This window comes from Crocodylus siamensis, chromosome 1 (assembly GCF_052110815.1).
Source record: "Crocodylus siamensis isolate JL-2025a chromosome 1, ASM5211081v1, whole genome shotgun sequence".
NCBI lineage: Eukaryota > Metazoa > Chordata > Crocodylia > Crocodylidae > Crocodylus > Crocodylus siamensis.
In genome coordinates this window covers 401,081,576-401,094,347 of record NC_143395.1, presented here as the reverse complement: position 1 = coordinate 401,094,347, position 12,772 = coordinate 401,081,576, and the positions used below count along the sequence as shown (strand labels likewise).

At 50.4% G+C, this 12,772-nt stretch overlaps 1 protein-coding gene and 1 long non-coding RNA gene across 2 annotated transcripts; one reads left to right on the top strand and one right to left on the bottom strand.

Moving 5' to 3' along the window:
• The first annotated feature begins 480 nt into the window (after positions 1-480).
• Positions 481-10,091, top strand: LOC149875321 (uncharacterized). Its single transcript, XR_016439644.1, has 3 exons — positions 481-720; positions 1,120-1,296; positions 6,868-10,091. It is a non-coding gene; the product is annotated as an uncharacterized LOC149875321 (long non-coding RNA).
• LOC149875322 (uncharacterized) lies at positions 2,032-6,874 on the bottom strand. The gene has a single exon (XM_090030580.1). It carries the CDS (start codon positions 4,267-4,269, stop codon positions 3,559-3,561), a length of 711 nt encoding a protein of 236 aa, XP_089886706.1. The 5' UTR covers positions 4,270-6,874; the 3' UTR covers positions 2,032-3,558.
• Positions 10,092-12,772: the final 2,681 nt, after the last annotated feature.

Genomic DNA, 12,772 nt, shown 5'->3' with positions numbered 1-12,772 from the left:
TTGCCATTGTGTATATCTGCATTGTTTTAAAGCCACAGACACTGTGAAATGTCTGGCAAAACTGCCTCCATGGGGTAGATTTCCATCTCATGTGCAGTGAAGACTTGCAGCTCCAAGAGGCAGACGGGATATTTCCTACTGAAACTTCCAAGCAAACATGAACACGCGTGCGCTTTCCCTCGCCGGCATGAAACAGAGTTTTTCCTAAAATGTTTAACTTGCACATGTAGAGATAGTACTAGCAAACTGCCCATCACGAATGACAGGCTCAGGGTCCAGATCCGCACCCCCCCCCCCGCGGGTTAATGTGTACTGGGACCTGGGGTACAGGGGTATGGGGGAGGGGCCCTTCCCCTCCTGGTGCTGGCAGGGGAGGCTGGGGGGACCCTGCTGGGCTGGCGGTGGGGGCACATGCCCCGCTCTTCTCCCTGCTACCTACTCCCCCGTCTCCTGCTATGCCCAAATACACGCGCGCACACGCGCGCCCGCCCGCGTCGTTACTCGGCGCCGCGACCCCGCCCCGCCCTGAGGCAGCCTGGGCCGCGCGGCCGGCGGAGGGGCCCGGGCACTGCGGCGGGAGGGGGGGCCGCAAGCCCCGGCAAACGCCCCCGGCGCGGGTGTCCGCATCCCCCGGGCCAGGCTGGTGAGAGCCGGACGCCCCGGGCCGGGCCGCGCTGGGCAGGACGAGGCGGCCGAGGCAGAGCTGCGCGCGCGCCCCAGGCAGGTCGCCGCTGTCCTGCGCGTGCGCGCGGCGGGGCGGGAGCGACGGGGCAGCAGCTCTGGGTCCGCGGCGGCCTCGGGCTCTGGGTCCCGCTGCAGGGGTCGCTCCGCTCTGGGCCGCGCTCAGCGCTGCGCTTTTCTTCCTCTGCCGCTTGAGCGGCAGGTCCGGGCCTGCCCTGGGCGCAGCCCTTGTGGCCCGGGGTGCATGGTGCCGGGGGGAGGAGCGGCTCGGGTTTAGCTCTCAGGGCGTTTGGGGGGCTCCTGGGAGCTGCTGGGGGAGCAGCCTGACTAGCACCGCTGGGGGGGTGGTGACAGGCGCGTGCGGAGCTAAGGGACGCGGTCGCTGTCTTGGCTGCCGGGAGCTTGCCTTTTTCTTTGTACTTTATTTGATTCTTTTAGAGCCGCTGAGATTTTCGGGAGAGGTGGCGGCTGCGGGTGACTCTTCTCGGGCGTGGGTGTGAGCTTGCAGCAGTTCCTGCATCCCCTGGTATGAGGGAGCTGGGAGATGGAGGCTGGGATGGAGACGGAGCATCCTGTGCTCGGGGGCTCCTCCGGCCCATCCTCAGCCACATGAAGGTAAGAGACTGGGGGGGTCCGGTGCTAAGGCCCCTTCTGGTAGGCCTGCCTGCCTGGACTTGACAGCCAGCACAGGATGGCACCATAAAACCCAGCTGCACTGAAGGGTCATTGCATCCAGTGCTCCCCTGGCCTGGGCTGGGCTGGGCTGGAGAGCAGACCCCTGCCTGCTTTCCTGGATGTGGATCGGGGGAACGATGCCTGTAATTCCCCACGCACTTATTGACTGTTCACCTGACTGCTCATAGTTCCTGAGTTGTTTGCAGGACAGCACCTCCTTTTTCCGCAGCCCATTTCTGTGGATGGCCAAATGTCGGTTTTCTTCTCTTCCCCCAATCCCCTCCGCCTCCTTTTGGACCCTGAAGCCTGTCAGGTTCCTCCCAGAATAAATGTGCTGAGGCAGATGGAGTCGTGGAGACCCGCAATCGTGTATGGGGAGCCGGGGGGTGGGCTGCGAGGTGCCAGGCTGGTGGGTGCAGGTAAAGACTCTGGATCTGCAGATACAAAGTGGATCAGTTTTCTAGGATGAACCTGCGCTGTACTCTGGTTTATCTACACAGGACAGGTTAGGTTGGTGCAGAAGGCAATTGCCTCTTCCTTAATTCGTATTGAAATGCAGAGTGCCCCTCCAGCTCCTTCTTGTGAGGATTGTTCAAGAGAGGAGTTGCTCGGTTTATCCCTGGCAGCCAAGTGTTTCTCTTTTTTTTTCTTTTTTCTCTTCTTTTCTTTTCCCAGGATGGGAGGTGTTTGCTTGCCTGGCTTGGTAAAAATCAACCAGAAGCTGTGCAGGATTTTGGCAGTGATGACTTGAAACCATGGGGGAAGGAAGGGGAAGCTGATAAGCCTCAGAGCCAGTCCTGGGATGGCCCTGCCTGAGCCTCAGCACCTTCCAGGGTCCCCAGGCACCCGGCTTCAGCTGCAGCAAAGCAGTACACACAGGGAGCAGAGGCCTGCTTCCCCACATCTGCTCCCACCCAAGTCACACATGTGCTTTCCCACACACTTGGGGCCCTGCTTGGGCCCGGCCTCACGCGGGTGGGAGCAGCAGGGAGCTCAGAGCCCTAGCAAGTGCAAACAAGGGGGTCCAGCCCCGCAGGCCAGGACATGGCTCCCGCTCCTGCCCCACGGATCCAGTCCCAGAAGCCACTCGTTTCCACATGGCCTTGGATGTAGCCTGGACCGGAGCCACGTCCTGGGCCAAGGACAGGCTCCATGTCCAGGCAGCACCCACATGTCAGAGGGGACCATGGCACCGGGCAGCAGCACGAGGGCCCAAAGCTGCTGGTGCTAAGGGGCGCTGGGGCTGGGGCCGGCTGCAGGGCTGGGGGCAGGACTGAGCCCAGGACCATGCTGGGGAGCTGCCACGTGGTGCCCAGGTCCAGGAGGCCCTTGCCCGGCTGCTGGGCACTGCCTGCCCAGGGCAGCAGGGGAGAGGCCCCCCGGCCGTGGGGGTGGGCATGAGGGGCGTGGGGCTGGGGGTGCCCCAGGTCAGCTGTGGACAGACCACGAGGGCAGGGGGCAGCCAGGCCAAGCCGCAGAGCAGAGAGGGGTCTGGGGGCTCGTGTGGGAGCAGGGGAGCTGCATGCTTCACACCAACCTGCCAGAGCCCCAGGGGCAGGGCACGGACCCCTCCCACCACAGGGCCCCCGTGCTTGTTCCTCCAGTGTGTCTGCTCCACATCCACCAGCTTCTCTCCCCCAGGCCTGGACTCCCTTGGTCCTTGCACATGTAGAGCACACACCTCTTCTCCAGGCCTGGACTACCCTGCCCCTTGCACACCCTCCACGTGAGCACAGAGTCCTCCTCCTCCTCCCCTCCCGCCTCAGTTTCCCCAGCCTCAGTTTCCCCAGCAGCAGGGGGCGGTGCTGGGCCAGTGGGGCTTGCACTGGGGGAAGCAGGAACAGGTGGAGGAGGTGGCAGCCTGGTGCCCAACCCCTGCTCCCTCCCTCAGCTTCCCTTCCCCTCTCTCAGCCCCCCTGTCTAGTCGCACCCACCCAGGGGCTACCTGTGGGGGAGGGGGTGGGTGTGCGCCTGTCCACTCTGCTGCACGGGGTGTGCATGTGTGTGGGCGTGCCCTCCTGCACAAGGGGGTGTGCCCATCCTCCTGCATAGGGGTGTGCACGTGTGTGCCTTCCTGCACAGGGGGTGCATGCATGCACACATGCATCCCTTTCGGCACAGGGTGTGCATGTATTTATATGCCCCCCTGTGTAGGTGCACTGGTCAACACAGGCTGGAGGAGTAGGTGAAGGTCTTCCTATACTAAGAGCAATGCCGTGGCTTCCCCCCTTTGTGGATGCGCTGGTGCCGAGCCAGGCTGAAGAGGATGCTGAAACTCTTCCCACACTCAGAGCACTGATATGGCTTCTCCTCTGTGTGGACGTGCTGGTGCTGGGCCAGGAGGGAGGAGCGAGTGAAGCTCTTCCCATGCTCAGAGCACTGATGTGGCTTCTCTCCTGTGTGGATTCGCTGGTGCTGGGCAAGGTGGGAGGACTGGGTGAAGCTCTTTCCACGCACAGAGCACTGATACGGCTTCTCCCCTGTGTGGATGCGCTGGGGCTGGGGCTGGGCCAGGCTGGAGGAGCGAGTGAAGCTCTTCCCACACTTAGAGCACTGATGTGGCTTCTCTCCTGTATGGATGCGCTGGTGCCAGGCCAACTCGGAAGAATGACTGAAGCTCTTCCCACACACAGAGCACTGATATGGCTTTTCTCCCGTGTGAATGCACTGGTGGTTGGCCAGGGAGGAGGACTGGGTGAAGCTCTTCCCACACACAGAGCAATGATGTGGCTTCTCCCCTGTGTGCATGCAGCTGTGCCTGGCCAGGCTAGAGGGCTGCCTGAAGCTCTTGCCACACTTTGTGCAGCAGTGTGGCTGCTGCCTGCTCTGCACACACTGGTGGTGCGACAGGCCTTGCCAGCTGATGTTCTTCCTGAACTCGGGGAGGAAGATGCACCGCTGCACCGAGTGCATGGACTGGTGCTGAACGAGGGAAAAGAATGGGTGAAGGTCTTACCACATGTGACGCAGCAGTACTGATGCTTCTTCCTCTGCACATCTTGGGTTTTGGATGCTTCTTCCTCTGCACAGCTTTTGGTGAAGCAATGGGGGAGCTGTCCAGAATGGATCTGGCGGTGAGCAGCCAGGGTCGAGAGGCAGGTGAAGCTCTTCCCACACTTGGCACATACACGGGGCTTCTCCCCAGTGTGCCTTATCTTGTGCAGAGCCAGGAGTGAGGGGGAGTTAAAGCTTTTCCTGCACTGAGGGCAGGGGCGGGCTCTCCCCCTGGGCTCGGCAGTGAGCTCCTGCTTCCCTCTGAGGCCCTCCCCACTGCCCTGGTTTGCATGCAGTGTCTCTCTCCAATGGACCCTTGCTTTCTGCCTCTTCAGGTGTTTCAGCACCACAAATTCTTCCCTGCACCTTGGGCTTTTTCTGGCTTCTTTCCCTTCTTCGCTCCAGTGCCCAACTAGAGATGGGACCCCATTCACTACTACATTCTCCTGCTTTTGGGGCATCCCCTGAGCCTTGTGCCACTGGTCCTTCGCTGGGCTCAGGGAAGCCACCTCACCCACACTCCCCAGGGAAGCCCATGGTGGCTCCTGCTTTCCAGGCCTTTCCTCAGGAGCTTGCTCCTCAGTTCTGCTCACCAACCTGGCATGTCCTGCATGGAAGAAAGAAACACCAAATTAGTCCCTGCCCTGCTGCCAAGGGGCAAGCACTGCTATTCCTTCTGCTGAGATTGGCCTCAGAGCATGAGTGGACCTTGGCACCTGTGTTTCCTCAAGAAAACAAGGTCTTCCTGCCAAAACCCCAAGTGCCAGGTCCCTGTGCCAGTCTCATCTTCCGTACTCAGTGGAGTTAAGAGTCAGACTCTCAAGGTTTCTGGCCCAGCTCTCAGCCTCATCACTTCAGGCCCTGCTCCAAGAAACATGTGGGACATGTGCATTTGGACTGTACCTGAATAGCTTCATGTTTTAATAGACTGAGGAGGAGACCAGAATGATCTGCTAGAAGGAAAACTGAGGCTCTCAAAGGGCTGCTGTATCCCACAGCACTGGTGGGTCCAGGGGGAGATGATGCTGAGCCCTCCACCTGACTGGGCTGACACGCTCCAGAAGCCCCAGTGCTTTGGTGAGACCCATCTGCAATACTTGCCTGAGATCTCTGGCAGTCAAGAAAGCAGCATCTGGGTACAAGGGTGAACAGCCGCGGGGTGCATTTCTGGGGCTTGTCAGCAGGCAGGAGTGTGTGGTGAGCACTGCCTTACACTGATTGGTACCAAAAGCCATCATGTTTCATGCATTTATTCCTCCAAGAAATGTTCTGGAAGTGGAGGATTGAGAGCAGTGGTCTGCTTCCTACCTGTTTCTGGAGCAATGTCTGATGCAGGGAATGAGCCTATGGACCTTTCCTCTGCTAATGAATCCCAGGCAGCCTCCACATCACAGGAATCTGCACTGGGACAAAAGCCTCGGCACGAACCCGCACACGGATTCTGGGCTGAGCCTCAGGCTTTGTGATGCTCGGGGCCCCAGAGAGGAAATGGCACAGGGGAGATTCTGGTGCAAACAGTGTGGTATTCCCTTCCCATCACAACATGACATTTTCTGAATCCCACTAACTCCACTGACCCACTTCATGCAGCCTGAGACCAGGATTACACACATCCTGTGCTCCAGGTCACTCAAACCAGGAGACACCAGGAACAGCCCCAGCCTCTCTCTTGTCCAACAAGAATGGCTGGGGGGGCAAAAAGACCAGAAGTGAGAGACTGTGCCCATGAGGGGTGAAGATAACTGGGGCAGAAGAGCCTAAAGATTAGCCCTGGCTAAGTCCTGAAAACTACACCCTCCTGGGCCTGGTTAGTGTGGTGGAGCTACTTGTGGCAGGGCAGTCTCTACAAAATGCCAGTGTTGCCACCCAAGAAAGGGGAGTGCAGAGCGCCTGAAAACCTTGGTTCCCACTGCCTTGTGGGTTACACTTTGCTGGGAAAAGGATAGGGGGAGCCTACCCCAGCAGAAAAACCCCTGGTGAAAGCCAAGTGGGGAAGAGGAGTGGCAGGGTACACCTTGCAGCAGCTGTCACTTGAAACAGAAAAGATTGCTAGGAAAAAGCCTCTCAAGCTGCACAGGGGAATCTGTGAAGGAGCTCCAGCAGGGCCAGGGCTCAAGCCAGCCACAGTGTCAAAAGTGATCCCATGACATGAACTTACCTAAAGGGGGTTAAGCCCTTCCCTTTTTTGTCTTTGTGTGTTTTCCAAGAAATTCACTTAGTAGAAAGAAGATTTGAGCTTCATTATGTTATGTATAGTAATTGTCTTGCTTGCTCATCTGTGTTTGTGCACCATTAGTGTTGTAAGCGGTTGTGATGTTAACTATGCTAGACAATGAAATGTAAGCAAAACGTCTGGATGGGTTCTGGAATATCTGCAAAGTGGCTACAGAAAATGGTACATCTCTGGAGTATGGCCTCCAGGGCCTCAAAAATATTAGTCATGCCAAAGATCAAGATGGGCGATTTGACCGTTTGTTTGTGTTCTCAGCCTTTTGTTGGTTTTCTTTTGACTTCTAGCATTTCTCCAGCATCTTGCACGGCAGAGGGGCACTGGTAGTGCTCCAACGGCACAGGAAATCCATTTGAAACAACAAGGAAAGCGTTGCCCATTATATAGAAGGAGCAGAATTCCCAAGAACATGTCTGGACCCCAAAAGCTGATTGTGGGATGATTGTCCGATCTAAACAGCCATCTTAAATATCAAAGAAAACCATCATTTGAGTACTGGAAGAGATTTAAAAAACTTACCCATAATTATTGCTGGTAAAAAAAACTGTGTGGTTGGTAAGGAAGTGGAGATTAGGCAATTTGGCAGGAGAAAGTTATTGAAATAATGGACAAAGGAACAGGGTGTTGTGTGCATGCTGTTACCCTGGGGAGTTGGGGGGCAGTTGTGCAATTTTTACTTGAACAGCAGCAAAGCCAAAAACAAGCATCTCCCACGCTCAGCAGAGGACACGAGGCTAGCATCACCAAAGGTTGCTGCTGTAATGTCTAAGGGAGCCACTTGTCGGGTCATATTAGAGGGACGAAACTTGTAATAATTACTATTAAAGATTACTTGATATTAAATCAGCAAGGGGCCTTGTCAAACATCAGGGGTCTTTGGCAAAAAAATTTCTGTTGGTAACAGTTTCCACAGTTTGAATTTCAGGGAATGGAACAACACCTGTCTGCACACAAGACAGCATAAGCTATTTGAGGTCAGCACCCTGAAATGGCAGCACAGGGCAGGTCTGCAGTTTCCAGGCTCCCTTTCACCCTGGGCATGGAGCATTTGGGAGAGGGGAGTTGGGTGGAGGGACCGCCACAACTCACCTGGCAGCAGGTTCTCCGACCTCGGGATTTCCCCACAGTCCTCATCATCACACACCCAGAGCTCCACCTGTCCTCGCTAGATGCGGCAGATTAAGTCAGGTGTGGGACCTTGATATCCTGTTTGAGTAGTGGGTAAAGAGCGATGTGTTAGGGTGACAATATTTGGATCTTAGGGAGCACTGGATTTACAGCTGAATACAAGGCTTTAACCTGTGGCCTAGCAGAGCTGCTAACCACAAGACAGAATGATAGCTAAGCCAGCCATTTGCTTATGCTAAGTAACCATCTTAACTGTGTTAAACATTTTTCGAGGAAAAAGCAGCAAGTGAATCTGTGCGAGTCTGTGTGCTGTGAATGAGGTGATATTTTAGGAATGTGGAAGATGGTACAACATGAGACAGAAAAAAAAACAGATTGGAATGTGGAAGATAACACATAACCCAGACAAACATATGCAGAAGGGTGAATGATGATTAGTTAAGAAACCTCCAGAGTCCACCCACTGACTGAAGAAGAGGAGTCAAAGTCTTAGACACGCGCTCACAGCAAGAAGCCATATAAATAAGCAAAATGCATAAGCAATTCCATGCTAATGAAGCAAACAGTAAACAGAGGTGGAGCTTGAGATGGGAGGAGAAATGGGTGGAACAAGAGGGGAACAAAGTTGGGGTGAATGTTAATAAACTTAAACCAAAGTGTATAAATGTGGAAAAAACTTATTGTTTAGGGCTGCTCCCCTGGTTTCATGGGCTGCGTGTCTGTGAGGGAGCTTGCCTGAAGCTGTCTCCATTCCGAATAAAGCTGTTGCGAGCAATGTGTGCTCGTGTTTGCTCCCTCCTTGCTCTGGCTAACGAGCAACAGGATTCACGGGCAATTGGATCATCATCTCCCTAGTGATTGGCGCTGCATGGAGTTGGGGTCTAGCAAGTTAAACCAGTGGTACTGGATGCAAAATATGCAACTGAAATTTGGGGAATGGAGCCAATGAACTCAAGGATTATACTAAGGACTTGAAGGACATATGGAGGATGGACATTTAGGATGAAAGGGAAGGCATAGCATGGAGAAGAGGATGGTCCTTTTCATCCAGGTAGTGGACATATGGTCACAGAAAAGGAAACGCCAGTGTAATTCCAGGCAAATGAGTGGAAATGAGTTTGGACAGGACACACTAGGCAAGAGAGGGAGGTGTCATATTGAATGCTGGGCTGGCGGTGGGGGCACATGCCCCCCTCTTCTCCCTGCTACCTACTCCCCCCGTCTCCCATTATGGCCAAATACACACACACACACACACACACACACACACACACACACACACACTCTACTTACCACGGGCAAAGTGTAGGGGGTGCACGCAGGTGGACATGCACCCCCTGAGCATAGCACTGCACACCCTACAAAAAGGCACCGCCAGCATTGTTGGCGAGGTCTGTGGCTGGTCGCTGCCCCCTGGTCAGCACTCACCACTCTCATATTGAATGGAATAGTTTAGAAAAAAGACAAGGTTCATCTTCTTATCTAGGCCTTTGCTTGTTTTTGCCTACATGGTGAATGTCTTGATTCTGAATTTTATCTTTAGAGGCCTTGAAGCAAATGTGCTGAATGTTTTGGGTTTTGAATTTTATCTTTAGAGGCCTTTAACAAAGTTAACCTAAAAGTGACCCTTGGGCAAATGCTCCAAGAGATCGATATTTTGAGATATCTGCAACAACTGTAATGTGATATGAAAATATCTGCGATTTCTATTGGTGACAAGGTCACAGGTACTGCTAATACTACTGTGGTTTGTTGCCTACATTCATAATTGAAGGAAATGCTAAATTTCAGTTAGAAGTTAGTGAATATAAAGATGTAATTTTTTTCCCATCCAAGTTCACGGACCCCCTGAAATCTATCCACAGACCCCTTGAGGGGCTGACCCTGATCTAGCTGCTTGTTTGTGCTTGTTCCTAGGTACCCCATCACTTTAGTGAGGATTCCTCTCTAAAGGAGCTGGAGGAGGGGAATTTACTTGTAAATTGCATTCAAGTGCACAGGAGTTGTGACTTGCTAAAGAGACTGAAGTTTTTTCTTATTATTATCATCAAAGAGCATCTGGTGTCTACATAGCCCCATTATAGTGTTGGCTGTATATAAATACACTATGTGGCTCACACAATGAACCTCTTTCAGCCAGGCTGAATTTTGTATATGTTGATTTCTAATACTGACTTTTGTCACATTGACCTATTTTTCTAAGCTATGAATCTTTGTCTCTGCATCTGTGCTCTTATTTTTGGTTCGTTTCAGGGAGAGAGCAGTAGTCTTACTAAAAGCTAATAAAAGTATGAAAATACAGTTCTTTCAAAACTATTGATGAATCTATTTGAGAAATTATATTACAAATCATCACATTTCAGTACCAGAAAATATAGCTGAGAAAAACTATATGGAACTAGTGCTACTTTATTAAGAATTTAGCTAAAAAATTATGATATGGACAAATGGATACAGTTTCTGCCACTATTTCTCTGTAATCTGTTTGAGTTCTTTAAAAAGAATTAATGGGTAGATAGGGATCAGCGGACATAATTTATTTGGACGTTAAAATAGCTTTTGATGATAAAGTCTTTCACAAGGGGCTATTAAGAAAAATTAGTAACCATGTGGTAAAAGATAAAGTACTGTCATGGATTAAAAACTGGTTAAGAGATAAGAGCCAAAGAGAGGGAATAAATAGACAGTTCTCCCTGGAAGTTAATAGCAAAGTTCCCCAGATCATTACTGTGACTAGTGGCAATCGATATCTTTGTTCACCTGCTTTTCCAGGTCATTTAAAGCAAGGTGCAGAACTTGCATAAAAATATTCAAAGTAGCCAATGGACTTAAAAGAGATTGTGAAAAATTCCATCAAAAACTAAGCTAACTTGTTATTTAGAGAACATGAGAGCAGATGAAATTCATCATAGGTTAGTCCAAAGGAATGTATATTGGAAAGAGGAATTCAGATTAGTCATACACACTGATGGGCTCTGAATTAATTGGAGCTTACGTAAACAGCTCAAAGATATCTGTTAACATGCAGCACAAAAAAAATGAACAGAGAAAAATATGAAAGTGCTATTGTACGTACTTACCATGAACAAACACTGCAGTTTACTGTAGTCGGTAACTTCCATCAGAGCCAATACAGGGCTACAAAGAACAACTGCACTTCCAGGGAAATGGGCTCACTGACTACAGCTGATCAAGAATTTTCTGACTAAATGGTTGTTTGTCAGAAAATGTTGCTCCATCCAAACTGAAATTTCTTATAGGACACTCAAGTGGGAAATGAGAGAGACATGTTTAAGTGACTGCCCTTATCACTAGGCTATTGACTATGTGGGGATGAAGTTTTTTTCCTTTTCTCATCCCTTCCCCCCCAAAATAAAATAAATAAAATTCTTCTGAGGAAAAATGAGAAAAATGTTGAAATCTTGAAAATTTTTGCATTTCCTGGCCAGTTCTATAGATAACGAGCTTAACAGGCTTTTTCAATCTAAGATGGTAAGAATGGCCAAAATGTTCATATGAAAAGAATAACACTTTCATTTACAAGATGTCACTTTGTAGTTCAGAGCATATGGAGATCAGGAACAAATTCTCCCCATATACCACAACATAATATGGTGTAGTTAGATGTATTAAGGGTTTTGCAACTTCCTGTGAAATATCTAGTCCTGGTCATAGTAGGAGCCTATTCTACTGCACATTAAGCATCACCTAAAAAGTATGCACTTGTGCTACTGCACATTAGTGCAGCCTAATGCTCATTTATTTAGTACCTCATATTGCAGGTACTAAGTTTAAAGTACATTAGGAAAAACGCATTAATGCATATGTAGATGTGCCCAGTGAGGGATTATGGCTGTACCGGTTACTCTTCTGGGCATTTCCAATATAGCAATTCTATAAGAATTTCCAAGTTAATCTATTTATACTAATACAAATGTAACTAGGATAGATGAAGGCTAAAGGCTGGATCTCAATATCAGAACTCCCAATCCCTCAGACATAAAGCAACCAGAGAGGCTGACAGAGAGAAGGAATCCTTCATGCCAATAAACTAACTGAAAAGTGGCAAACTAACCACCCCACTGCCACATGGACTGCAGTCCTAGTCAGGACATCCACTGAGCTAGTGGATCCACTGGGAACTGAATCCAACTGTCACTTTGTTAGTATAGGCTCTAATATCCCAGCTGTAATAGTGCAGAAAGCACCACAGAGCACTTCAGCACAGTTTCTTTATAGCCTGTATTCCCCAGAGGGACGAATTCCAGGCATTCCAAATGCCCACTCCCCACAGAACCATTTTTGAACTTCCTCCTATGCCAATTTTACATCTGGTCAACTCTTACCTACTTAACCCACCAACCTCTTCCTGTTCAAATGCCTTACTGAGATCAACTTCAATCAGTGCACCTACAGTCAATTATCAGCCAGTAATGGTCATGAGCATAAAGAGAAGCAACTAAGAATGACACATATTTCAATCTTCTGAATGTTTTAAAACCTTCTGCTTCAGTTCAAAAACTGAAAAAGATTCAAGTAATTTATTTTAAATAAACCAGCTTCCCTGCCCTGAACCTGAACCTTGGTCAAGAATTTGCTCTGGGAGTCTCAGGAAAAAAAAAAAAAAAAACTGAGGAAAAAAGATTTCTCATAGTGATCTGAGACTATCACTTCTAGGCAACAGCAGAAAGTTCAGAAGACAAGAAAAATTAACAAAAGCATTAATAATAAATGTTTCAAACCCAAACCCTTGCTGCACTGGGAGCCTACATCATTCTGGGTGCATCTACAAGAGATGCTGTACTCAAGATTAGATGAAATTACTGTGCAGTAAGCGTCATCATCTACATATGCAGACACTTACTGGACACATCTACATGAGATGCTTAAGAGCGCAGTGGTGTAGTTTACTGCACCGTAAGAATGCGTGTCTACACAAGCACATGCTTACTTCGCAGCAAACCTCACTTATCGCAAGCTAATTTGCTACCTGTAAATAAATACATGGAACAATATTATTTGGGAGTAATTAGTGCACAGTATGGTACGTGTAGACAGCAAACT

Coding starts and splice junctions, on each gene's coding strand:
- LOC149875322 (XM_090030580.1), bottom strand. CDS start 4,269: ATGCACTCGGTGCAGCGGTGCATCTTCCTCCCCGAGTTCAGGAAGAAC.